At 42.1% G+C, this 27303-nt stretch overlaps 3 protein-coding genes across 31 annotated transcripts in view; all 3 read right to left on the bottom strand.

Annotated features, from left to right (window-relative positions):
• Window positions 1-1866: 1866 nt before the first annotated feature.
• Window positions 1867-8077, bottom strand: LOC125023368 (eukaryotic translation initiation factor 5A-1-like). Its single transcript, XM_047610575.1, has 5 exons — window positions 7929-8077; window positions 6184-6356; window positions 5963-6067; window positions 4864-4995; window positions 1867-4285 (listed from the first exon to the last, which is right to left on the bottom strand). The coding sequence occupies exons 2-5, from the start codon at window positions 6343-6345 to the stop codon at window positions 4223-4225; spliced, it is 462 nt and encodes a 153-aa protein (XP_047466531.1). The 5' UTR covers window positions 6346-6356; window positions 7929-8077; the 3' UTR covers window positions 1867-4222.
• A 2312-nt stretch (window positions 8078-10389) lies between these two features.
• slc2a2 (solute carrier family 2 member 2) lies at window positions 10390-18570 on the bottom strand. Its single transcript, XM_047610363.1, has 12 exons — window positions 18168-18570; window positions 17676-17771; window positions 15883-16085; window positions 15597-15721; window positions 15309-15424; window positions 15054-15216; window positions 13492-13598; window positions 12805-12885; window positions 12510-12614; window positions 12225-12326; window positions 11312-11515; window positions 10390-11209 (listed from the first exon to the last, which is right to left on the bottom strand). Exons 1-12 carry the CDS (start codon window positions 18312-18314, stop codon window positions 11018-11020), a joined length of 1641 nt encoding a protein of 546 aa, XP_047466319.1. The 5' UTR covers window positions 18315-18570; the 3' UTR covers window positions 10390-11017.
• A 144-nt stretch (window positions 18571-18714) lies between these two features.
• tnika (TRAF2 and NCK interacting kinase a) overlaps window positions 18715-27303 on the bottom strand; it is a 61914-nt gene continuing 53325 nt past the window's right edge. For 16 of the 29 annotated variants that reach the window (XM_047610334.1, XM_047610335.1, XM_047610337.1 and 13 more), the window contains 12 exons: window positions 27032-27134; window positions 26791-26940; window positions 26582-26681; window positions 26299-26469; window positions 26025-26168; window positions 25678-25812; window positions 25335-25435; window positions 24693-24842; window positions 23504-23521; window positions 22635-22794; window positions 21801-21940; window positions 18715-21419 (listed from right to left, as the gene is read on the bottom strand). In XM_047610334.1, the coding sequence (XP_047466290.1) occupies window positions 21336-21419; window positions 21801-21940; window positions 22635-22794; window positions 23504-23521; window positions 24693-24842; window positions 25335-25435; window positions 25678-25812; window positions 26025-26168; window positions 26299-26469; window positions 26582-26681; window positions 26791-26940; window positions 27032-27134 (1456 nt within the window). In that variant the 3' untranslated portion in view covers window positions 18715-21335. The remainder of the gene's footprint in view (window positions 21420-21800; window positions 21941-22634; window positions 22795-23503; window positions 23522-24692; window positions 24843-25334; window positions 25436-25677; window positions 25813-26024; window positions 26169-26298; window positions 26470-26581; window positions 26682-26790; window positions 26941-27031; window positions 27135-27303) is intronic. The other 13 variants (XM_047610336.1, XM_047610338.1, XM_047610341.1 and 10 more) reach the window with 1 other exon arrangement.

Genomic DNA, 27303 nt, shown 5'->3' with positions numbered 1-27303 from the left:
CGCACACACACACGCACTTAATCCCATAGGGTTTCAATAAAAGCGCACGGTTCACACTACCTCTTTGATCTCATCTCTCTCTCCATCTCATGCTGTTTCGAGAAATAGGTCCTGCAGTTACATAAAGGCCGTTTCAACGCTTCATCCTACCCCCACTGTTGACCGGCTGATGTGTGCACTGTTTTCTTTGCCTTACGAGACAAGCCCTCTGCTCCAAAACTCTATCAAACCTCTAATCATTTTCAGAGAGGCTCATCCCCTCAAAAAAAAAGAAAAAAGCAACCAGGAATCCAGCTTTGCTGTCTGGATAAATACGTGTGGAGCGCTGTGGAATGGCCAATAAAATCTTGGCCCCCTTCGCTATCCCTGCTTCGCCCTCCACGTGATCCTGGAAAGAGTTCAGCGTGTCCTGGTAAAACATTCTTGGATTACAGGAGGGAAAAATAAAAAGGTGTCTTTGTAACGGAGTCTTAATGAGCTACAGAGCGTCCATGTATTGTGTTTTCATTAGGCTTGGTCACTTGAATGTGGACATTCAACCGAATGTATGTGAGGTAGCTGTGGATCTTAGCGAGGATTCTTTCCAAAACAAATGGACTGGTTAAATTGTAAGAGACTGGGTTTACACAAGGTGGATGTAGAGTTGAATTGTGTATTCTATCAAAGTACTTGCAGGTATCACGCATCACATATATGTATTATGTTAACATAGTGGTGTCACGTGTATGTGTACATTTATCTGATCTGAATCTACACAATTATTCCTGAAATAAGGAGGAGGAGTGGACATGACACATGGGCAAAAGCCCACATCTGGCATCATATCCAGGAGCTAATGAGGAATACTGGGAATTATTTCGCGGCCAAGTGTGGATGCTCTCGTGTATAGCAGCTGTACAGTTTTATTTATTTATTTTTTGAATTACTTTTCCATATATTTTACAAGCAGCATGCAAGATCCACATTTTTAAAAGGTATATTGTTTTTATAATGTGTGGTTTAAATATTGTTTACTTTGTTCATTTTTTTAAGGGAACCTTATTACTTTGTAGCCATCTAAAGATAACTGTGCTGTAGATTGAAAAAGCTAAGAATCAGGACTTGTTCCTCTTATGCAGTCGAACTAAAGTGGACAACAGAGCTCTCTTGTGGCCAAGTCATGCAATTACATGTCTGAGGAAAAACTATAGAACCTATGAGATAAAGATATGAGGAAATATGATCTTATTCATTTCTCTTCTACATCACTAAAAAAAAAACAACAACATTCAGCACAAAGTATAAGTCACATAAGTGTATACGTGTAGGTTTTTCTGAAAATAGGAAAAACAGAGTCCTAGCTTTTTTTTTTTTTATACAGTCCATTAGAACAGAATATTTTGCAGTGAAGCAATAACACAATAGTAGACAAAACACTGTACCATTTTTAAGAGGAGAGTTGTTTTTACTGTTGGAGACACAGCTTTTTGCATGAAAGTTGAGCGTCTGGAACCATTCTCAGGTGTTGCCGGGGGCTCTCTAAGAGAGATTGTCTTTGGGTAAACAGATGTGTCTAAAAGCAGATCCTCCGGTGTCCGTTTAACTTTCACCTCTGCCCACGTGCTCTCGGCACTCCCCCGAGCAGTACTATTAAGGAATTTTAGCTCATCATACTGAAAGTTGCTTCTAAATTACATGTGCTATATGTGTAATACATGCACGCTAAGGATTTGCTGCTTTTAAGGCAAAAGAAAAAAGACCGTGAGGAAGCTCTCAGAAAGATGCCAGAGACAAACCATAGGTTCCAAGAAAAGGCTGGAGGCAGACAGGAAGGGTGTGTTCAGTAGAAGAAAAAAAAAAAGACAAAGAAAAGACTGGAGGCAGATGAATAATCAAAAAAAATAAATAAACGTTCTCATAGTCTCATTTATTTAACACACTGGAGACACAGGTAAATCAATGCACCTCCTAACACTCAGTTTAGAGCCCTGAGAAAAAATCTACTGTCACGACACAGAGCCGTCAATTTTTTTTTATTTTTTTTTTTTAAGTTACTCCCAGCAGACTCTGAACAGATGAGCACTTGAAGGAACCGCAGAGGTCGCTCACATCTCCTCTAGTTTGCATACGGCGTGTTCCTGATATGCTTTAGGCTCGTCAGTCTCAGAGAATGATAAGGGGCTGCGTAAGGATCGATGTGCTCATGAAGGCAAGCAGGGGCTTGGAACCGTGTAGCGCGGGCGCCCGTGTGCCACACAGGTTCGCACTGTATTGTTGGCTTGAGCATATATTTCATTAAGACGTTACTTCTCAACATTAGCTGTACCCTTAGCACACAGAATGGAGTCACACAGCTTAGACATTTGCATGCAACCCAAACTATCGCTGTAGAGCAGTTTTGTATCAAAAGTGGAAAAACAAAGAGTTGGTATCACTGAGGGAAAACATCACAAACTAAACAATAAAGGAATGATAAGAGACGATAATCGTGTAGAACTTGCTGGACAAAAAAAAATACTTAAAGCTGAATGGAAAACCTTCTAATGGTAATATTACAATGTATGTGTTTACACAGAAATGTGATCGCAGTGACCTGATGACAACATGTAAACATTTTCCCTGCTCATGTAATGGACTGATGGGCGTCTGCTACAGGAGTGAGGCCAAAACTCGACCTTTAACAAGTTCACAGCCAACGGCTGGTTATTAGTACATTTCTTAACACGTGCACTTTTTTTTTTTTTTTTTTAAAGACTGGATCCTCCACGCAGTTCAAATACAGAAGTGAAAACATTTGGGGGGAATGACTCAAATATATTGCCAACACACTTAACACATATCATTTGGTTTTATTTTTTTATGTTAGGAGGTAGAATCTGACTTCCTGCATGCGAGTGCAGGTTCTCCAGCAAACACATTATTGCAGCATGTGAACACATCTGCCCCGTGACCTCATGTGTTCCAGTAATAGGCTGTGAAAATGTAAACATAGAGAATGACACGCGAGCCGCCGTTTGTTTTGGGGTATCTGCACAAAATCCTAAATATCCCGTTAAAAACCCCAAATAACCCATTACCACAAAATGTTCTTTCTAAAACTACATTCCTCCACCTTCAACTCCAGATATAAGTCCAAGGTAATCCACATCTATTTATTGTCATGGGCACGAAAAGTCTTTAAAATACAAACGTGGCTTGGATGACCAGCAGCGTAACAGCTGCTCGGCTTCGAGTGGTTTAATATTTCCACAAGCACAACTAAAGAAGGCAATGTCTGTGGCATTCTGAAGAAATTATTATTATTTTTTAAGAGAGTTCAAATGTGGAAATTAAACACAAAGATGAAATTTTAAAGACGAGAGCAATAAAGGCTTTCAGGGTTTGTTCTTTCTAAAACATTACCTACACATTTGTTAACGGAGCGAGAGCAGCAGGGATTATAAGTGATGGTTATAAGTTCAGAGTTTGAAGGGCTTGTAGAGCAGATGCTGAGGATATGATTAGACAAGGTTTTTTTTTTTTTATTTTATTTTATAGAGCGAGCCAGAGGTTGATCTGACTAATGTTCGGGGTAACTACTGACAGAGGAACGTGAGAGAAAGAATTTGACGAAAACGACAGTTAACAGTCTTCTCTTTCTCCAGGGACTCTGTGTCTGCAGATTAAAAACAAGGAAAAAAGGGGGCACTGTTGCTTAGTGGTTAGAGAAACAGCTTGGGAGCGATATCAATATAATATGGCTGTTTAAATATTTTAAAAGTAAAAGGCATATTCAGTCTATTGATGAGGTTATGTTTACGGGTTCTCTGAACAGTGCAAATCCGTGAGGGGGTGATTTCAGGAGGACTTAAGACATTTTAGGAACTCTGAACAACCCCTACACGTCCACAGCCAACTGAAAAACCTCTGATTCAGAAAGGACAAGTGCTTATACAAGTAATGCACAAAGACAAAAAATCGCCTACGCTCTAAGAGGAATGTTATAAATTGCTGGAATATTCTTAGGAATTCCTGGAACACTATTAATAAATGTTTTTTATGGTATGTTGTGATTACTATGAGTGGATTACTTCATTGGTTGAAATGAATTGTCCGTCGGATGCAGTTCCCAGATTTCGGCCGGCAGCACCGGTCGGTGAAGTGGGGGGTGAAGGCCAGCGGCTATGGTGAGGCTTCCAAACCAAAACGGAGGACATGAGCGAGGTCTCCAGTGTGAATCCCCCCCCCCCCCTCCCCCGGCTCGTCAACCAGTCATGTTCTTAGTTCCAACTACAAGTTCTTCACCTATAGCGCTGAGCACACTGACCTGAAAAGGGGGGGAAACAGGATCAATAAACACATTCACGAGGCCAGAGCTACGCTCGGGTCGACACCTGGAGAAGTTGTGAGGGGCAGGATGTCAATGGATGGCATTTGCGGATGTCATTTTAGTGCTAGATAGTAGATCACGGATGCTACGAGAACACACTCAGAGAGCACGCTGTGTTTAAAACTTCCCTGAGACAGTATTACATGGAACATATTGCAGAAAGGGTTATTGAGTTAGACCAGCGCAATCGTGGAGCTACGGTACAAGCTACCATGTCCTCGCTACATTAGCAATGACAGCTCCATTCATTGTAATTAATATAGTCACACACTGCACACATCTAGGAGAATAAGTAAGATAAGAACACCTTTTATATCCAGGAGAGGACATTTTGTTCATTTGAGATCAAGTCAGGACTTGCTGATACATATCATTAAAAAACTGGTACTGGATTAACACATCCCTAATTTGTACTGGTTGTACTTTGCATTTGTCTATTATTTTGTAATGATGTAAAATAAGGGAAACCCCATGTTCTCTCTTCCTCAATAAAACATAAATACAAAGTTACTTACAAGAAACTGTTCATCATTAATGAACTTCTTCTCGAGCTCTTTACCCAGGTCACCTTCCGGCAATTTAAGGTCCTCTCGGACTTCTCCGGCATCATCCATCAGGCTCAAGAATCCATCCAAGAGCCCAAGGGCCTAAATGTGACATGGGGTAAAGAACAACCAAAAAAAAAGTTACAGTTAGTTAACAGTTAAAAAGATTGTGATTGTCATTTAAACAAAGACAAAGAAGAAATAATGCCATTCCAAAGCAGACAGTTGAGTAGAGAAAAAGATCTTTTGAATTAGAGAAAAAAGAAATTGTCAAATCATGAGAACAAGGCTTCGTAGAAAAAAAAAAATCTAAACAAATTAAATAAAATGTCTACGGTTTTAGTCGTTATACTAAAACCTGCAGCAATGGAATCCTATGTCACCAAACACAGAGTCTTTGCTTGGCGAGACCAGGCCAAGTATACTTGTTGATCCATCGTTTATTTATTTACTTTGAATCTGTCCGACAAAACAACCCCATCCACAACTACTTTTCTGCGATAAGACCACATCTTCTCTTATTTCTGGTTGGTCTCGTGACTTCTTCTCATCTCCATTGCTGGGATTTGTCAAATGTTTTGTTCCATTTGCTCTTGCTCTAAGAGAAGCTTCTACCAGTGACGAATAGCATCGCTATTTACAAGAGTCTTTTGCCACATGAAACAATAAGACAATATCCAGGTGCTGTAGAGAGTGAAGATATCCCACATTCTTTGGTGACGTGCAGCACGTCTTGTGCAATTTAGAAAAGTAATGACTCAAAGGAGGCCTCCAATCAGGTAAGCTGAGGCCGTTTGTTAACCAAGATAAAACTGGTTTAGCCAGTTTAAAGCCCATATATAATTTCACAACTACCGAAGAGACTGTTCTGCCTTGACACATAAGACCCCCTTAGCAATTTTCTTTCTTTCAAATGTCTTCAGTGAGATAATGTTGCATGTAATCCAATTATTATTAAACAAGTCGAGAACAGGAAATCTATTACCGGTCTTAACAGACTCCACACAGCATTGATTTCCAATGCTGCATACGTTCACACATATATGAATGTGTGTCAGGGACTTCTCACCTGGTACTCTTTCCTTTTCACGTTTGGAACATCCATGTTATGAGTAGATGGGCAGATATCTTCATACTTCTTCTGAGTAAAGATGTCAAGTCCAACGAGGTGAACCTGTGGAACATCAACCGATTAGGTCAACTGATAACTGTACAGGAAGGGAACACCAGGCCAAAATCACAAAATTGCCTTGAGCTCTGCATTCCAAAAGCAACAAGAGATGGTTTTACCTTGGCATGTCCATGCTTGCCAGTCTTGGAGGTAGACATGTCGACTATCTTACAGGGTCTTCCTTTCAGCATGACATAGCCGTTCTTTCTCAATGCAGAGCACTGGACGGGGTAGGTCACCGATGCCCCAGCGTCCACGGAAGAGAAATCTAGGTCTGCCATGATGAGTTGTTCTGTGTGACAGAGATGAGCAAAAGAACACAAGGACAGACACGTGTGGTTAACAGATTTGAGGCCCGATACTGCAACGGGGATAATGTGATTCTGACTTTGTGGTGAGCAAAGTTTGGCAACGCAGAACTGTTACAACACCCGAAAGCAGCTTAGACTCCACAGTGGCAGCCTGGTGTGTACAAGGTCACCGTCTATTTTGACTGTGGTGCATTTAAATCAATATCCCAAAAGTGCCGTGAGATGTTAGCAAAAAGGTGATCTTTGTTTCACTTAAAATGCCTCTATGCTTATGCTCACACAAGGGTGACACTTAGATACTTTGATCTAATTTTATAGTCACTTTATCCACAGCTGTTGTCACTTTGTTCTTGTGCAGTGTTTTTGTTTGTCTTTGTCCTATTTAAAGTCTTTCCGGCTGCCTGCTCTCCGTGACCTATTTAATTTCTTTTCCGGTCACTATTTTTTTTTTTTTTTTTTTTTTTTTTTTATTAGTGCTGCCGTAGCATCTGAATTTCCCCCAGTATCAATAAAGTATTATCTTGTCTAATCTCCACGTTTGTCCTTTACCCGCCAACCGCGTCAAGGAAAACGCCCAACGTGCATCCAAACATGCAGTTTAAATTGTTAGTTATACGGCTGAGTCTGCCTAAATAAAGATTCAGATTCAGAAAACTTTTATTTGTCCACAGGCGGCAATTAAGGGCAGGCAACAAGGACATAAGACTGAGTGGGAAAGCTCAGTTTAAAAATGAAAAAAAAAAAAAAAAAAGCAACATAGAATAAACAAATTGGAATTAATACATACATACATTAAAAAAAATGGTGATGGGTAGTGCAAAAATGAGTAGTGCAATGAGTTAACGTTATATACAACACATTTGGGTGCAAATTTGGCAACGAGGGAGGAAAAGTACGGTGTGCAAAACTGCAACGAGGCGTTCTCCTTCAGTCTGCAGTAAAAGTAAAAGTAAAAGAGCGATGTATGTATAGGAATGTAAATGTATGTGACGTGCGTTTGTGTGCGTAAAGTTAGCTATATTGTTGTGGCAGTGTAGGTCAAAAAAGATAGTAAACCCCATGAACCACCTGCATTACGTGGCAGTTGGGTCAGCTGAGCATCTGACACGACAGCGCTAAAAACATTAAGCTAGCTCCGGGACCTCCACTCATTCGGCTTCTATCAAGCTACGGTGGCAAGCTAAGCTAAGCACGACTAAATGTGTCACGCCGGCGGAGGGTCCGTGCGCAAGGTCCTTGCGTAGCCCTGCGTAGGAGTATAAATCACACATAACTCAGCTTAGCTATGACGATACGCACCCACCAGCACGGCCCCATTAGACCAACTATACTGACGTTAGCTAAGCTTCTGTGCTAACTTCTTACGTTAGCTCACCAAACACCATCCACAGCTTCCAAGTTAACCATTAACTACCGGGACTGCGCACGAACCCCTTACGTCGCGCATTATGCAACGACTCGCTACGTCGCAAAACAATCAAATGCGACAACGTCGGAGGAATCGTCAAATGTGTTACTTTAATCTCTCCCCGTCTCTGGAAAGTTTGGCTTACCTTACGTCTTGACTGCACCGAAAAGGGAGTGTCGTACGGCTTGGTCTTCTTTCAGGTTGGGGATGATTACTTCGCATGGGTGGAGCTTTCCGTAAAGGCCCCCTCCCTGCAGATCCTGTGGCACAGGATCTGGTTACAAGTGTGGAAAATCCTCGTTATATGTAGACACATAGGCTCTGCAGTCTCTCTTTTTTTTCCACTTTTTTTTTCGTCCGGGAAAAAATACATAAATAAATTCTGGAGGGCTATGGCCCCCCCTAAATAATTAGTGAAGGGGAGACGCAAAATGTAGTGGTAACAGAAACATATTCAGATGCAAATGATGCAAGTTACAAAATACATTTTTTTTAAGAAGAAGGCAATTCTATTTAAACATGCATTTGCGGTAGTTTAGCTCTTTTAAGGAGGTTTTGTTTTTCTTTAAGTCCATGACACAAGCCGAACAGCCACAACATTAAAACCACTGACAGGAGATGTAATAATATTTCATATTTATTTATTTAAAAGGGACATGAAAGAATTGTTACTTGCGGAGGCAGTTTATATGCACTGTACATGTATGTATAGCCAAAGCTGATTCCCAATACTGCTCCCTTACCTTACATACATATTGTGTGTGCAAATAGGTTGAAGTTATGACCCAACTTTAACCAGATCTTTTTTTTTTTACATACATATTCACAAAGTTCCTTTTGGATTTTTACATACTGCACGGGAGTACGCAACACAGATTTTTTCAGTGCCTTTTCTTTATTCCTTGTAATGAGAAATGTTCATTATACAAACTGCTGCACCATATCTAAGGTTTTTTTTTCTTTTTACTGTTGGAGATGAGCAAAGATACTACGAACTTCCTGACATGTGCTAAGTCTCGGCTGTTTAGCTCGGAGAAAGAAAAAAAAAGTCAGCTTTTATGAGGCAGGGCTGACTCAGCCGACTTGTAATTAGTCTGGAATTATTCCTGAAGCATTTCTGGGGGCTGTGTAAGAGAGACGTTGTCACTGGGTAAACAGAACTGGTATCAGTTAAACACTTATCCCTGTCTATTCCCTGAATTTATTCCATATGTTTCTGTTGTGGAAAAAGTGAAGTTCCTGCATCACAAATCTATCCTATTTCATAAAATCCTTTTCCACCAAATAAAAAACCTGAATATGAAACAATATGTAAATATTTCCATCTCACGTCACGAGTGTGTGTGTGTGGTGGGAGGGTTCTCATTATCCACAAGCACGTGCTGCAAAAATTACACAATTACATCACATTTTCAGAAATTTGGCTTCAAACGTTTCTGTGACATATGATCAGTTGAACATAACAGATGAGGAAGTCGGCGTATATATGTCATGGGACAGCAGTGTGTAAATTACAAATTGATATAACCTGCAAAACTATGCAACCACAACACCTGTTTTTCCAGAGCATCCAGGCAATTTAGAGAATTGCTCTCCCCCAATAAGGCTTTCAATGAGGGAAGAGTAGAACGCGCGTAAACCACGTCAGAACCTGTTCAGCCTGCTTAAACCAGTACATGGCGTAGCTCAGCTCTGATGCATGACCCACTCCTTTAGCGAATGAGTGAGAATTTTTTTCCCACACTTATGCTGTATCTTCTTCGATCCTAATAAGGTGAATCTGTTAATGTGCCTCGACAGTTTACATCTGTCCTTGTGGGGTTACTTGTTAAACTAGGAAAATCACTGAAATCACAAAAGTGCCTTAAGATATGCATTTTAGAGGAGGAACGTAGAGGTTTTACCATGACCATACTAGTCTTAGTGTTACAAAGTAATCTAACCAAAGGCTCAAGGCAGCCTTACAGTGTCTTAGTTTAGAAAGCTGGGTGCCAATGTTACATGAAATTTGAGCAGACAAGGAGTGCACGGGTGCAGTAGACATAAGGTGTGGAAAAGGTGCCTGTCTTCGGTGACGTAAAGGACGCCTTTTGAAGTTTAGAAAATTGCTGCGCCAAGAGTGACCGCTACACAAAGGAGAGGAGTCCGCCTGTTGGTCAAGCCAAAACTGGTTCGGCAAGTTTAAGGTTCCATGTGTCATTTCATGACTACCGAGGAGACGGCGCAGGCCTCGGCCGTACGACCCCGTATGGGTAAAATGTGAATGCTCTAGTTAAGAGAAATCCACTGAAGGATTTTAACTGTCTTCCACAAATGCTACTTTCTCGTTCACATATTCCGCCAGAAAACACTATATGCAACACACCGTTCCATTGCTTAAAAAGTTTCTTGCATCTCCAGTTGTGTGGTAACTCTTGTCTAGAGCTGAAGCTTTCCTGGGGTCTTCGGACAAACAGATTCAAACAGATCATTTCCTCATCAATTAAGTATTCGCCCTCGAAGGTCAGTTTAATATTATAATATTGTGTATGTATGTGTATGTATGTATATAAATATATATACAGTATATATATATGCAGAGGTGTCAATAAATTTCATGCAACATGTTCTTTAAGTGATATTTTATTGTCTCTTCTGTTGAGGGTTCAGCAAACATAAACTTTTATTATTATTATTTTCTCGCTCTCGGTTTTTAAATGTAGGCACCAAAGGGGACAGCACAAAGAAACAGTTGAATACGACAGTCACAGACATAGGGTTTCCTGTTCACATGTGCAGCAGATGAACTGCACATGTGAAGTAGTGGTGTGTGAATGGCACACCAGGACAAGAAATCCAATATTCACTCTCATTTCATCTAGCGTTCTTTTAACGTTCCACCTGAAGATCTTTAGCTTCTAAATATCGCACCATAAAGTTAGGTAGAGCTGTGTTGCACTGCAGAGTTGTGTCATATTTGTGTAGGTCTCACAGAAATAGTATGTAAAATATTCATTATTGCCCCTTTAGACGACTAACTCAATACATGTAAACATCACTCCACATATAGCTGAAACATGATGATCGTGAGTGCTTTTAAAATAGCTCACATTTACATTTTTACAAAATAAAAAAACAGTTTTACCATGTAAAAATCTTGTCTTTTAATTGCTGCAATACTACAACGAGAAATGCACACTCAAAACACTGACGGACACACCCCCGCATACCACACAAAGGAGGCACTCTGCTGTTTTAAGCGTCCGTGGACGTTTTGAGCTGCTCCAGTTCAGTAATGTCTTTGGGCACCGGGCGCTTTTTCTGGAAGACAGCAGCGATCTCCTCGAAAGATTTGCCCTTGGTCTCGGGTACTCGGAAATAAATAAACGCAGTGAACCCAATGAGCAACACAGCAAACAGGATGAAGACGTAAGCATCCAGCCACTCCTGATGAGAAAAAGGGGAAAAAAAATAGATAAAAAAATGTTGTTTGATTTGTCAACACGCATGGCCGCACGGGTGGCTCGAGTTTGCACCGCACACACACACCTGTATGTATGGAAAGGTCATGCCTATGATGAAGTTGCTGGTCCAGTTACAGCAGCCAGCGAGAGCGATGGCCGCGGGCCGGGGTCCCTGGCTGAAAATTTCGGCCACGATGAACCACGGGATGGGGCCGGGGCCGATCTCGAAGAAACTCACGAAGAGGAAGATGGCCGACATGCTGACGTAGCTCATCCACGCGTAGTCATTCTGGAGAGGAGGCAGCATCAGTCAGGAATGAGCTGAACATACAAGAACAGATTTCACTCTAACCTGTCCATGTCCTCTTTGTGCTCCAATCGCTGTTTAATTTTTTATTTTATTTTTCATATAAATGTATAAGAAGCGTCAATAAAATATATTTTTCTCTCTGGCCTCTTCCCTTTTTATTTCATATATTAATTTGCAGTGCAGAACATACTTGTTTCAACTTTAACTACAGGAAAGACAAGGTACTCTTGCCTGTGTTCATAATATTCCTCTGTCAGGTCTCAAGTGTGAAGGCCCTATGCATATGAGCTATGTGGTGTGATGAATTTATTCATGACGTTGGCACACTTTGCAAAGAGAAATCTTTCCCCTGGTGTATGACAACTGCTCAAAATGGTGCATGGCGACGGCTGCACTGTATCTCCATCTGCTGGTGAAAACCTTGTGATGCAGTTGAAACCGTTTGGATAAATTAAGAGCAGTGGACTTTGATTTTTTTTTTGTTTTTTTCTTTGTTTATGGTGTGTTTCCAAGGACACGGATGAACTTTGATATTCATGTACACAATAAAGAACCGTAATTAAACCTACAATTGAGCTACTGTACAAACTTGTCTCATTGGTATAACGATGCAGGAAACTACTGCGTGAACATTACCTGTTTAGCTCAAACTTCCTGAGAGACCTGAGACTCTTGATACTGAACGAACCTGGAATTTGAGGCCCACTGTCATGGCGATGGCGCAGCAGGACATCCCTGCCAGACCAGCCAGCATCAGAGTGCGCCTGCCAGCCCTGTCCACCAGCGCAACCTGGAACGTACAGTTTCACTTGTCATCTGTAAGTTTATATTTATGTGACTTGACATGCACAGAAGAAACAAGACAATGCTACTGCACTTATGTGTTCTTAAGTTCATATGTACGTGTGTGTGTGTGTGTGTGTGTGCATGCGTAATGCACGCGCCGTTGTCCTGCATCTGCGCAGCTACTCACAGACAACAGGGTGAATATCATGTTGATGACTCCGACTCCGATAGTGGCGTAAACTGGCTGGGCGACACGAGCTCGTTGGAAGATATCCGTAGAATAATAAAAGATCTTTGAGAAGAAAAAAAAAAGTTTAAGGTCAAATTTTATCTGTTAAATAGTGTAATATGTGTGAAAAAGAGAGGAAATGTAGCTGGACGAGATTTTGATATTTTTGACCCAGCCACTGTTGAATGCCATTTGGACTTCTTGTTATCATGACATTAAAAGAAGAAGGGTGCAAGTGATTTTGACAGCCTACCGCGTTGACGCCCGACAACTGTTGGGAGAGGTGCATCATGAGGGCCACAAACAGTTGCTGTCTGTACACAGTCGAGCACATCTGGGAGAGAACGCAATTCAGTTCATTAGCAGATGTTTGAAGAATTGCTTGACCCATTGTCCTTCTGCATTGTTCAGAATCATATGAAATATTAACTCAATGAGCATCAGAAGTTACTATGTAACTTATTTAAGTAATGATTTAACATTACACAAGTCATTACACGGGATTATCCCTGTACTTTAGTTGCTGATTAGACACTTGTCCACACAGGTTGACGAAGAATTCCGTACTTAAGGAATTTATAGGTGCAATGTTCCTGAAGAGTAACTTATTTTAAAACTAGGGCAGCAAATTGTTGCAATTTTGAAAGTTTTGTGAATAATTCTGTCACACACCATGTTGCGTACTATATTTCCAACTGTGAATTATGTCACTGGAGGCAAATACGTTCTCGACGCCTGTTTCACTCTTTACCACAAAGTCCTTTTTTTTATTGCTGAATTAAAATCTAAAATTAGATTGTCAAGCAGACGGGTTGATGGATGTTAAATGCACCTGACAAACTGAACTGCTCTGGATTGGACTGCATAGAGGCACTGAGGGTGAATGTGTGTAACGGGGACAAAATATCGCAAATGACCCCCTTCCTGCACAGGCACCTACCAAGGAAAGGATGGAGACCCTGGGTTCCTTGTCTGCCTCCTCTTTCTCTCTCCTCATCTCTTCCAGTTCAACAGCTGGATCATGCGGCCCCTTTAGGCGATACAGGCCTGCAATGAAACAGGGAACGAAGGCAGATGAGAGCAAAGATCAGTGTCGATGACTCATTTGCGGCGGGAGAATAAGTGTTGTAATCCTTAAAAACTTCCATAAAGTAAAGGGAGCCATCAAAGAGTAATCACCGGCATCCATCAGGAAAATGATTGGCTTCTAATAGGTCATAAACGGTACTGCCAACCCACACTCATGATGTAACCACTTGGTTAAAACAGACTTCAGGGAACACAACACCAATCTTCTGGAAACACTGCGACCCCATAAACCAGCACAGCAATTAAAGCATGCAATACAAAAGAAACCATTAAATTTGTCCCTTCAGAGGAATTACATTATCTCCCATACTATATCCCTGAAAACATATACAGAGGAGTAAGCACAAAAGTTTGTGACGAATGGTTTTAAAAGCGGACTCAACTTTCTGAGCTTGTGGAATATAATTACAAACCCTATATTCCCTTTCTGCCCAAAGAAACTCTCACCCTGCTCCGGGAAAAGATGGTTGTGCATTTTGGGGAAACAGCTTATTTGCCGCCACGTTGGGGGGCATTATTTCATGAAATCGAAAGCTAATGTATTACCACTTTAGTTAGTTAGTTAGAACATAAAAATACAAAGAAAAAAAAAATAAAAATTATATAGAAACATAAACAACAGTAGATGAGAAAATAGATAAATGAACAATAAAGTAACAGTCATGACCTTAACGTCTTCTACATGTCCGAAAGGGAGTGGGAGGAAGTATTAACTTATTTTATCGCACCCCTTTTAATAGCTCAACGGTTTATATATTAAACCATTATACACAGGCATATAATTATGACCACCTTCCTAATATTGTGTGGGTTGCTCTGTAATTCATCAGAGAATGGACATGGGTCTCCTGAGGGTGTCCTGTGGTGTCTGGCTACAGAATGTTGTTAGTGGGGGGCCTTTGGGTCCTATGGATTAAGGGGAGGGGCCTCTGTGGATCAAGCTTGTACCAGCGCATTCCACAGATACTTGATCAGTTCCTAAATAACATCCACATGAATGCCAGGTCCAAAGTTTACCCAGCAGAACATTGAATTGACACAAGATAGTCACTTGTTTACTTCTTCTGTCAGTGGTCATAATGTTGTGGTTGATTGGTGTGTTTCATACTTCTTCTTTAGACTCTGGTAGGGGAGCACGTGACTATTCCCCATCTGTTAAAACATATACTTTATCTTTAAGAATATATTACATCCTACTTTAGAGATGCTGACTGTGTGTTTAGTTATATTTGGGCAGATCTGTTTCCTTTTGCTCCTGTGCATTTGTGCTAAGCACATTGTTAGCAGTTAGACATGGGAGCGGTATTGATTTTCTCATCTAACCCTGTGCAACAAGGCAACAACGCACATTTCCGAGTAACCGCTAGAGAGAACAAAATGATAGAGTAGAGAGGTTCTGTGTGTAATTCTTACTTTTTCTAGCCTCTTGATCCTGGCCCAGTAATATGTAAAGGTACCGTGGGCTCTCAGGGCATAGAGGCAGCATGAGAGTCTGTAACACCGCCGGGGCTCCGGACAGACCCAGCAGCAGCGGCCACATTTTATCATTGCCAAGCACAAAGTCCAAGCCTATTACCTACATCCACACAATTACACTTTAGGTTAAGTGCACAGTGTGCTGTCAAGCAAAAATGATGCTATACGTGCGGAGGAGTAAACGTAACTCACCTGGCTAAGAAGGATGCCGATGACAATAGCCAGCTGGTGTAACGTCCCCAGAGCCCCTCTGTAGGCCTTGGGTGCAATCTCTCCAATGTACATAGGCACGAGCCCAGATGTCAACCCTGTCAAACATCACAAGTTAACTGACCTAAACAAACATTTGGGGTAAGACCTCAATAGAAAGGTAGTGTCTTCGTTCTTTCTTCTGTCCAAGTACAATTTAGAACAAATATCCTATTTCCAACTAAATCTTGTAAGTATTAACTGAGGGCTGTAACATGTGAGTTAATGTACCACAGTAAAAACCCATGACAGCACGGCCTGCGATGACCATGATGTGAGGCTTCCATAGCCTGCAAAAGCCCATCAGCAGTCCAGCAATTACAGCCAGAACATTGACCATTAACATGCCCTTCACTCTGCAGAAAGAGACAGAAAAGAGTGTGACAGGGAGAAAAAAAAAAAAGATTGATTATGAACAGAACCATGAGTATCTTTGGAATAATTTTGCCTTCCATCAAACTTCCATTCCTCTTAAAGTGTTATCATTAACATTATCATTTTATCTCTCCTTCCTGACCTTCCTCTAAGGTCTGCCACAAATCCGACCAGGAAGGAGGACAACATGCCGCCGATGGAGAAGATCGACACAGACAGTGACCAGTACATGATCACGGAAGGGTGCTGTCCTGCCTCCATGTGCTCCTCTGTGGTGTTTTCTGACAGGGCATCATCCCTCTCTGACCACACCCCCAGGGATCGACCGTAGTGCTTTTCAATGACCTGCAACACAGCCACAGAGACAGATCTCACTACATTCATGGATCTATCCCGCAGAGAAATCTCATTTACAGCTGTGTGTAGTGGTGACATTCATTGCATAAAAGAATTGCTCCTTGCCCTGTACTGTATGTCAGACATAGTAGCATCGTCCTTGTATTGTTTGGCAGATGGTATATTTGGACTTTGCCACTGACCTAGCACTCCCACTGACAGTTCTATCACAACATATCAGACACAAAAGCACAAAACAACTGAAAAGATGGAAAATCTTGACATATAAGCTATAAGCTAGCAGGTGATTCAGGTGACGGGAAACATCAAGGTATGGTAAGGATTCTGAAGCAATACAGCTTAAAAACAAAGACCTGCATAACAGCAATCTCGGGTATATATTCCATAGTGGATGCCTGAAAAAGTTAAGTAGCATATTTTGTTCCAGTGTCTTGGGAAATATAAAGACGTATAAAGAGAAAATGTGTACAGGGAATTTTACAGACATCTTGCGGAAATGTCATACAGTCTGTCTTGTCTTAAGTGCTACAGAGTGCAGAACGTCAGACAACATTCTGGGTTTGAAACATATCATGAAAAAAGTTCAGTGGACACTTGTCTATGAAGGTTCTCAGTCATCCAGGTCATGGTATATCCAAAAAGCAACTAGACTTGTTGAGTATTGAGAAGATGTTTCGCCACTCGTCCGAGTAGCTTCTTCGGTTGTACGGGACTGGTGGAAAATTTGAGGTTTAATTAGGGAACTCTGTGGGTGTAACCCATCAGAAACTTGCTTGGCCAGTAACTGGTGCGATTCATTTCCATTAACGGCTACCCGTCACTAGGCAAACTCACTAGGCAAACTAGGAAAAGGGAGGAAAAACACATTAAAGAAACACTGAGAAAACACTGTATTCCAGTTGTTTTCAAACCCGGTAATACACTTAGGCAAAAGCTGGTCCACTGCAAAGACAAAAGACCCAGGTAGAAGCAAAGCAATGTAGTGTATGCTGTTCAGTGCAAGGGGGAATGTACAGACTTATGCATTGGGGAAACCAAACAACCCATCCACAAACGCATGTACCAACACCGGAGAGCCAGCTCATCAGGGAACAACTCAGCGGCGCACCTACATCTGGAGGACAAAGGACACTTTTTTGAAGATAACAGATGTCCAAATCTTAGCCAGAGAAGACAGATGGTTTACAAGAGGAGTAAAGGAAGCCATCTATGTCAGATTGGAAAAAAACACCTTTAAACAGAGCATGTAGCCTGAGATATAATCTGCCATCAATTTACAAGTCTTAACTTCAGTCTCCAAGAACTTTGAACTCCATTCGCACCTTGAGATTTGAACCTCTGACAGGCAATAGCTGGTTAGGGTGCCATTAATAGGCAAAGAGGACAGGGACAAACAGTCCTCTCCCTCAACTTGTGGGACACTTGTTTTTGTTAAGACAGTGTGAAAAGGTCAGTCTGATTCAGTGCTGCAGAAAGGAGTGAACAGATGCATTTATTTATTTATTTTTTTTATTAAAGTTAATACGAGTGGCTGATATGCATGTGAATATAAATGTGCAGAAACAATGGTGAGCCTACCTTCTGTGGCGCATTAATGACTCCAAGACTGTATCCATACTGTAGGGACCCGAGAGCTGCTGTGAATACAGCCACGGCCAGCGTACCCGTTAGCTGCTGCAGGAGTCAAAGGTAATAAATTTTACAAAGACGCACACGAAACACACGTGCGTACATGCACACGAGCTCGGGGAAAAAAAAAAAGGCGCATGTGGAAATTCAGAGAAAAAAACGACTTTGATTTGACTTTTGAAGGGTGCATTGACGCTTTGTGCATCTTTTTTGGCATTTAAAGGAATCACAGCAACAGTTAAATAGGACTACCTCAATACATACATCCATTGTGTCAGAAAGATTAGTTCCAAGTGGAAGATTTCACCGGCACTGTGAATTTCTTCCTTTTCTAGCACTTTGGCAACTAAGGAAAACATTCCAGTTTGCAATTGTTTTCCCGCACAGGGTGGTGGAATATGTAACCGTTTATGAAATAAGTGAATAGAAGGTGTCTCCTACCTTTCCCGTCTCCATGATTGCTGCAGAGTGTGAGCCACGAGTTTGGTAATGATCAATGAGAGCTAGATGTCTGATCACGCTGTGTCCACTCACTAATCGACGAACACACACAGATACACACACATGCACGCGCGCAGACACACACATGTGCACACAGCTCTGATAGACTTGGATTTTAGTGGACAGTGTTCGTACAAAGACACAGTGTTACAGAAATGATTACAATGCCAAATTAAGACTGTGAATGATCTACTTTGGAAAGCACTGATTAAAGAATCTTGTGTGTGGTATTTCACGCTAATAGAGTACAGAGAGTGATGCTGCTGGTTGTTTTTTTACTGTAATAGCAGCACTCTCTTCATATCTCCCCTTCTCTCACACACCGACGTGTGGTTAATGATATACTTGAGCCTGGACAAAGTCTGAGGGTCAAAGCTCATTCCAATGTGGAGATTTGCAAAGAAAAAAAAAAAATCTAACAAAAAAACAAAAAAAAAACAAACTGTCTCACAAACATAGTCCACAAACACTCACACAGATCCAAAAGTGTAATGCTAGTTTCATTTATTTCTTCCTTACAGCATCTCTTTTACAAAACAAATAAATCCCAAAACAGGACATTAGTAATGCTCTTTCAAAAAAAAAGAAAAAAAAGAAAACAAAGAATTAAACTGAGTAAAGAATACAGTGGTTTCATCTTTGAAAGGAGAGACATCAGTGTAACTACCGTCAGCATTCTCCAAAGGGAAGAGTGAAATCCATGATGGACAAACACAATAATAATGCCCCACTCACACCTGATAATTAATCACACGCACGCACTCATCCACTCATGCACAGGGAAGACAGTGTTCGTTTGTTTTATTCAGCTCGTCTGTTTTTTTTTTTATTTGTATTTTTTTTTTTTTTTTTTATTGCTAAAAGCCTGCTCCCAACTAACAGAGATCAGTGAACGTAACTCAAGAGCTGCACGGGAACAGCTACTGCATGATGTGGAAAAAAAGAAAAAAAAAAGAAAGAAAAACACAACGGAAACAGAATAAACCTGATTCAAAAGATAACTACATTGTTGTTTTTTTCTGCCGCCTTAAGGTTGACGACCACAGGCTGATGTACTTATAGAACTGCATTATATAAGAGTGAAGTTAACCCATATGGACCAGGGAGAGGTGGTGAGAGGACACCAATAAATACCAGGCGTGCCGGCCGATTGCTCAGTTGCGTCGCTCTCCGGCGCGGCAGCGGAAACCAATCCACCTTCAGTAGTGTTATAAAGAATCAACCGCATCGATGATATCGAGCTGTACAAATATCGGGAGGGAAATGGCAAGGTTTCATCAGTCGTCATCAGTTGCTCCTTTCAAAAACTAAATCAGGCCTTAAACTTGTTAACGCACATCTGTATCAGAGGAATAACATCAGCAACGTGTTAAAAGTTAGATAATAACACACACATATCCTCACCCCTGACAATACTCCCCTGTTTTGCCGCTTAGGCAAAAAAAAAAAATAATAAAATAAAACATTAGTTACAATGTGAGGAATAATCTTTTGGCCTCCGTTTATAGTTTTGCGTACATCATGCTAGGCACTCTACAAACAGCTGGGAGCCAAAGTCAGAAGAACCAACCGGGAAGGACGGGGAGTGGGTGGGGTGGGGGGTGGAGAGGGGTTATGATTCAAAATGAAGCCACAGTTTTTAAACAATGAGTGCTTTCACATGCACACACAGTATTTGGGATAGTAGCTCAAATCCCGTTGAGGTCGTACTCAGGTTAAGCTGTTGTAAATGCATCGTCGCACCTGTGCTCCGACAGCCACCGTCGTGAATGTTGTGCCAAAGGAAACCGATAAAAAAGAAGAAGAAGAAGAAAGAAACCAGTTGATATTGCCTGTTTTTAAATGCACTAAATGAGTTCTGATACGCCAACGCCGCCAGAAAATCCGCATGCAAACACACTCAGTGTTGCTTTAAGGTAAAGGTTTTGCCCGCACAGACTGAACGACTCGACTCTTGGCCGACGTCGGTTTTAACGTCCCACTTTGATTCAGCGAGTAAAACGTACGCACGCACGCCTGATTTCAGAGGCACACATGTGTCGTGCACCTCGTCGCACTTCAGCGACTGACCGACTCCAAACTGTTCCACAGAAACAGAAAAGAACAGAGGTGAGCGGAATGAAGCTCGCTGTTGTTGTTGTTCGTTTAATATTACAGTATATCTGATGCAGCACCTTCAGAGTTTAAAGACTTTAAGAGTGAAGAGAGATGATGGTGATGATCTGTGGGGAGCGATTCCAGGAGGAAGGGGGAAGAGGAGGAGGGGATGGGATGGGATGGGATTGGTCATTTTAAAGGGACGTAGGCATCTTTGCATACTGTTAAAACCCACATGACAGCAGAGGGTCTTCGCCGCATTGCCGTCAGAGCGAGATGCGACCGAACGCTAGATCGTAATCGAGTTTCCTCGGAAACCCGAAAAGATGGTGAACAGAGGGAGTGGAGGAGGTGGAGGAGGAGGAGGAGGAGCGGAGTGACAGAGGAGAAAGAAAATCAATCAGGATGTCGGCATTCATCGCCCACATCCAGAGTAGATATGTCATCTCCCTGTATATTTAAACTCAGATTAAACCGTATTCATATGTCGCTCCTCCGACCTCCCTGGGAATGAGCCCAGACACGGCCGACGGGAAATGAGGAACGGCGTGTTTGTCGGAGTGATTTCATCTACGAGGAAGACGAAAAGGAGACGAAAGGGAGACGTGAAGAGGCAGGTGTTAAGTGTATTTCTACAGCTGGATGCACTGCTCTGTTTTGAGAGAAGAGAGACAGAAGAAGAAGAAAGAGGGAAGAAGAGAATATTTGGAAAGCCAGTGGCACCAGTCTGCCAGTCAGTTGATGGCTTCTGCATGACCCGACTTAACCTAAGATAACTTCAGGTATCTTCATTTACAACTTGTCACAGTTGTTTTTCTCTAAAATAGTTTATTTTTTTATTTTTTCTCTAAACCATATTAGTCTCTCCAGTGTTAAAATAGTCTCTTTGTGGCCTCTCGATCCTCAAGTCGGGCTTTGTTTGTGAGTTCCATGTGCGGTGGGCCGAGGTGGGTTTTTGCCAGGCCGGGTCCGACGGGAGACGGAGGAAGAGCGGGACGACGAAGGGACACATCACCAGTTCATCATAGAGTTTCTGTTGAGTGTCATGAAGAAGACTTGGCTGCTACCTCCCGAACGCACGGATGCAAAGAATACCTGGGTAAGAGAAAGTAAAAAGCATGTAAAACCAATGAAAACACAATCATTTTTTGCAGAAATAAGTCATAACAATTACACTACAGAAAATGACATTCTTTTTAATGACGCACTTATTGCATTTCTGTGTCCATTTTGGAAACTTGTGAACATGCTTGTGGGTTTATATACATATGATTTCAAAACTCAACTCTTGCACTGCAGCTTTCAGTTAGAACGAACGTTTTAAAAGGTAAAGTGCATGCATATAAGGTACATCTTGAGTCTATACTGTGTGGTACGTGCGACAGAATACCAGTTTACTAAAGATCAGAGCCTCTTCTATTATGCCGATAAGCAATACAAATAGAGAGTAAGACTCCCAGTCCAACTGGGTATTACCTTGTCGTTGCGCTCACACAGGAATTTGAGTCTCTGGGCTCTCTTGTGCATGAAGACTCCATCCAGATGACCTGTCTCCACTGAGCGGATCTCTATGGCTTTCTCTCCCCAACCCATAATCTGATTAGAATGGATATAGGCTGGAAAAGAGAATAAAACAAACGCTTTTGTGGCAATATATACAAACACGCCCTCCCACAGACGCATCATTCAGTCCTCCCGCTTGTGTAAACGCAGGCCACACGAGAGACGCTAATTATTACTTTATTGCAGTGTTTTATTTCTATTAGGCAATCCTTATTTCAACATTGCACAGAGCACAAAGGTCAACTACTGCACGCTGCAGCTGAAGCTTAAGAGACGTTGCGGCAGCATTGGCACAGGTCCCTATCCACAGAGATTGTGTATTTATTTAAGCGAAAATCCATAATCCAGACTACCAATGCAATGCCACCTCCAACCACACGGGGGCAGTGAAATACAGGAAGTTTGTTGGGATCATTACTCGCTTCCCCTGCTCGTTTATTTCTGACATTTATTTATTTTTTTTTGCTGTTGATTATCTCTATCAGTTCTTACTTTTTCTAAAAAAGGTAAAGCCTGGGACTTCATACTACTTAAGATCTGTACAGTTACACACATATGCACACAGAGACTGAAATACGTATTCCAATACACATCTGTTGTTATTTAAACCTTCTAACTTTAAGTTTGGTCATTTAAAGTCATAATAAGAAGTGTAGTATAGTATTTTGATTCTTATATAGCTTTGTTGTTGGAAAAAAATCGATTTTAATCAACACATAAGCATAATAATGCATAAGTGGGACGTACCAACAGAGGTAGGCATCTCTCCCCATTGTAGCACCACGTCCTTGGTGATTCGGCCGTAGGTGTTGACGTAGACGCCCTCGTCCTCGTAACACAGCAGCATTTCCATTCCATCGGTTTTGGGCAGCACCACGATGGCATGCGGCGTCACCTGGCTCTGGATCTAGCACAGATGCACGCAGACATGTCGGAGGCTTTAATTCAAATCCGTCGTCGTTAATCGTAATCTAGATTAAAATGTTACAGAGGTTTCATCGCTGAAATTCAATGCCGCCGAGTTCCACTGGTTCTTTTATTTACTTTTGGGGATCAGCACGCAATCCATAATCCCTCAAAGAGCTGCCCAACATCAGGAATATCGGTGCGTGAAAAGGTTTGAGAGCCTTGTTCCGTGTAATGAGCATATAGACAAACTACAAAAATCAATCAACATCAGCTTGAAAGTGTAGTACTAGTACTAGTAAAACAAGAAAAAACTCATCTTATTCCACGAGAAATTCCATTCACACAAGAACTCAAAAATGCAAAATGACTCATTGCCACACCTACTGTGCTTTTGGATTATTGTCAGGTATCCATTCAACAGAACTGGCATTCAACCTAATTAGTACCCATTATCCTCATAAATATGTTGTTTGCTTTTCACAGAGTACATTTTTGAGAGCTTTGTGAATGTTGTTGCTGTGGGTAAAGATGAATTTGTTCACACACACAAACGCACACACTGACTTCTGGTTAAATTCTCCGTTAATCTCTACACTATTGAGCTGCACTGCACACAGATGCTAGAAGCGCTGTTGTGCATCCACTACGGGGTTTTTTTTACTAAACATCTATTGATCTAGTCTACAGGGTGGATGGCAGGACGTCACCTTGGTCTGTTTGCCACACTGGAGGAGAGGTTTGGACGGGGAAGGAGAGAGAAGAAGCACACGGATGAAAGGCGGAAATAACGAAACACCTCAGTGATCTTTAAGAATGAGTTCTGTTGCAGTTGAAGTTCTGCAGCAGCGGACTGCGTCCGAGCTTGATTTGAGTAAATGCATGCAATCAGTGACGGCCACGCAGCAAAACGAATCTGCAGGCAAACGAATCTGCAGGCAAACACCAAACTTGATTTCCATTGAAGAATGAGACAGGAGTAATGCTGGCAGTCTAACTGGCTTGATTGCATAATTGAGAGCCAGGTATTAATGACTACCTGTCTACGTGCCTCTGCACACTGCAGTGAGACAAAAACAAAGCGTAAAAATGTATTTTTACGCTCGGAAATTTGGAAGAAGTTGCGGCCTCTTTATGCAGTGGTAGTGAGAGGCGGCATCCAGTACACCATATTCAACAAACGTGAAGAAAAAAAACCTGATAATGAGGAAAAGCCGACATCAATCTTTTATGTGCATGACAGTAAATCAATCAGAGGTAATTTGTCAAGAAGTCATCGTGCTCCTAGAAGCCGGTCTTCATGAGAAAGAATGAGTCACCGCTGACTTTGGCACGGGGCAGGTAATATAGAAGGAATGGAATAAATGTCAGAACCTCTTTATATATGTGCAGGGGCACTAATAAAACACATTTCACAAAAAAGGACTTATTGTGTTCATTTTCACTCATTTTTGAGTGATTCACAGTTCGAAACGAATCTTATTTATTTCGCACTGCCTGTAACTGCCCAACAATTCCTCACTTCAGACGTGTGTAATAACGGCTACACGTACTTTAAGGCTTTTTGCTTCGGATTGGCTTTGGAGAACCCTTCGCCTATGAGCACTGCCTCAAAAGCAAACTATCCAAACATGATTATTAACTGTTCTTGATTGAAAACGGAAACGCTGTCTGTACATGTTCAAGTCCAAATCTGGGGCAGAGCAACAAATATTAAAGCCTTTAAGCTGTGTCAGGAGCGGATAAAAAATCCGTAATGAGTCGACACAAAACTAAAAAAAAAAAAAAAGAAACAAAGAAAATTGAATACTGAGCCTTTAGGAGAACCTGAGCATTTGGTTAAAAGGGATTAATTAAATTAACAGACAGGTACACGCACACACACCGCCTTACACTCACATGTGAGGGGATGTAGATGTCGTACGGGTTGCCCGAGTCCACGTCAATGACATGGAAGCCAACGCTGGAGCCGTAGATGACCTTTAACCTCTGACCTTCCTCCACCGTCAGATCAACCAGCTGGGGGCGGTGCTGCAACTCAGTGAATGACTGAAAGGGAGAGAATAAGAGAGATGGACGGAGAAAGTGAGATACGGAAACTGGACACGAAATGTACACGGGTACGTGAAGAATGAGGATGAGGATGTCACCACAAGAAAGTCTTGTTGCAGGCTACGTATACTGTACATGCGACTACACCGATCAGGCAAAACATTATGACCAACTTTCTAATATTGCACTGGTCCTTCTGGTGTCCTGTGGTAACAGAATCATCATTTTTTAGTTGTTCCGTTTTTGTGTGTGTCTGTGTCTGGCTGTCAGTGCTAAGGGGTGGGGGGTGCCTGGTCTGGTCTAGGTGGGTGCTACATGTCTAAGTAACATCCACGTGAATGCCAGGTCCAAACGTTTCCCAGCAGAACACTGTATTGTCACAACATGGTAAATGACACTGACTTTTCCTGGTAGTGGTCATAATGTTATGCCTGATCGGTGCATTTCATTGCAAGCATCGATGTATCAGCAGTGTGCGCTCGCCCGTACCTTAAAGGCCATGAACTTGTGGTAGGGTTTCGGAGCCCAGGCGTAGATTTCCACAGAGTTCTTAAGAGCGATCACCAGGAACTTGATCCTCTCATATTTAACTGGAAACACGACAAAGACACATACAAACCTTTACAGAACAGTTTATTTGCTCAGTTGAGCCCCGAGAATAAAAATTAATGAGCTATTCATCAGCTTTTCTTTACTGCACTCAATAGCAAGATAGTTAGTTATGTCTTATTTTTACATTTACAGGCCACTGCTGTGCCAACAGACTTTACTGCTTTCTTGGGATATTGTAGTCCAACTTCACTTTAAACCCCATCTGCATACATATTCTTACCAACTTTATAGTGCACGCAGCCCTCCAGCTCTCCAACAGTAATCCAGCCCTGCTTCTTCTCTACCTCCGGGTCGTTGTGTAATATTCTGTTCCTCAGCCACGACAAATAATAGACGCGCAACTTATTCTTTTTCCCTGGGAGGGGAGGGACAAATACAGAAAAAAATGAGTCCAAATGTACGGTGTGTTATTCTAAAAATCCTTATTTATTCCTGCACTTTTATCTTCTCTTCCTAATCAAACATACACTGCCAAGACAATCCTTAATAACTGAAGTCTAAAGCGAGCTATAATTAGCTTTCTGGTATTAAAATGTGCTATGCGTACGGCGTAAATGTTTTCCCTACCTGATATGGTGACGAGCACATTGAGGCCCTCCAGAACATCCATCTGCAAGAAGCGTCGTCTGGTTATCAGGTTATAGACTTTTCCCTGCCCACTGCGGTCGAGCAGCATTAGACCGTTTTCTGTCCCTACCAGCAGGTTGACACCTAACACACACACAAAAAAAACACAAACAGAAGGAGTCAGAGATGCAGAAAGATGAAAAAAATGAGAGACGGGGGATATTGATGAGGATGTTCTCATGTAGGGCGGCAGAGGAAGGATATTCCGTCCTACCCCAGAGTGCCGCACACAGGATCTCGGAGTTGAAGCGCTTCTTGTATTTGCGGATCTCCGGCGTGTCGCTGTGGGGTCTGATGTTTGTGGGGTTCACGTTCACCACGGAGATCTTTCTGGCTTCGTTTAGCCGGGCCTGCTCCTGCCTCAGCAGCTCATTGGCGAACATGGCTGGAGGACGCAGACGGGGACACAGATGGAGAAAGAAAGTTGTGAGCAGACAGTTTTTTTGTAATATTTCAGCTGCAAAGTGAGCTCAAAAATGAAAACAAGACGCTCCTACCTGCTGCTGAGTTTTCATTGTCGTCTTCGCTTGGAGAAGTCTGATAGACCCGAGGGTCAACAAATGGGGTGAATGAAGCTTTGGAGCCGCCCACACCAAACTGTAAGAGATCACTCAGCATTAGCCCATATACACGAACATAAACATGCATCACTTCCAACAGAAGGGGTGCTAATGGGAGAATGTATGCTTGTGGACGCGCGTCTGACCTCGGCCATCTCGCTCAGCTCCTGCAGGGCTGTGGTGGGCGTGGCTGACGGAGAGTTGCTCTGCTGCACCAGGTCAGGGAGGTTACCGTGGTTGCCGTGATTCCCGAACCCGTTACTCTCGCCGTGACCGGCTCTCCTCCTCTCCTCTGCCTGAGAGACCGAAATAAAAAAATAAAGTGAGCCTAGTTTGGTAGCAGAATACAACCAAAAGGCAACATGTGTGTGTGCGCATGTTCATCACCTCTCTCATCACTAGAGTGCTGTCCTTGGAGCTATGATAAGAATCTCCCAGAGAGTCCTCGGTTAGCCCTCCATACGACTCACCACTGCCCTGCACTGCTGGCCTGCAGCACGCACACAAGAAAAAAGATCATTCACAAAGAGGTACTGCTAGAATTATACCGACAAGCTACTGCCGTAACGCATATGCCAAATACACCGATCAGCCATAACATTAAAAACACTGAGGGGAGAAGTGAATAACATTGACCATCAATGTTCTGCTGGGGAACT

The sequence above is a fragment of the Mugil cephalus genome, chromosome 17 (assembly GCF_022458985.1).
Source record: "Mugil cephalus isolate CIBA_MC_2020 chromosome 17, CIBA_Mcephalus_1.1, whole genome shotgun sequence".
Taxonomy (NCBI): Eukaryota; Metazoa; Chordata; class Actinopteri; order Mugiliformes; family Mugilidae; genus Mugil; species Mugil cephalus.
Note: the sequence above shows the minus strand (reverse complement) of the source record. Positions and strands in the feature narration are given on the sequence as shown.

Bases quoted from the DNA above. Each gene is read 5' to 3' on its own strand.
- slc2a2 (XM_047610363.1), bottom strand. From the start codon at position 18,314: ATGTGTGTGTCTGCGCGCGTGCATGTGTGTGTATCTGTGTGTGTTCGT. The intron at 15,425-15,596 runs GTACATTAACTC...GATGTTTGACAG, and splicing joins TGTCATGGGTTTTTACTGTG to GGTTGACATCTGGGCTCGTG. The intron at 13,599-15,053 runs GTAAGAATTACA...GTTTCATTGCAG, and splicing joins GGATCAAGAGGCTAGAAAAA to GCCTGTATCGCCTAAAGGGG.
- LOC125023368 (XM_047610575.1), bottom strand. From the start codon at position 6,345: ATGGCAGACCTAGATTTCTCTTCCGTGGACGCTGGGGCATCGGTGACC. The intron at 4,996-5,962 runs GTGAGAAGTCCC...TGTCACATTTAG, and splicing joins TGAAAAGGAAAGAGTACCAG to GCCCTTGGGCTCTTGGATGG. The intron at 4,286-4,863 runs GTAAGTAACTTT...CCCCCTTTTCAG, and splicing joins TTAATGATGAACAGTTTCTT to GTCAGTGTGCTCAGCGCTAT.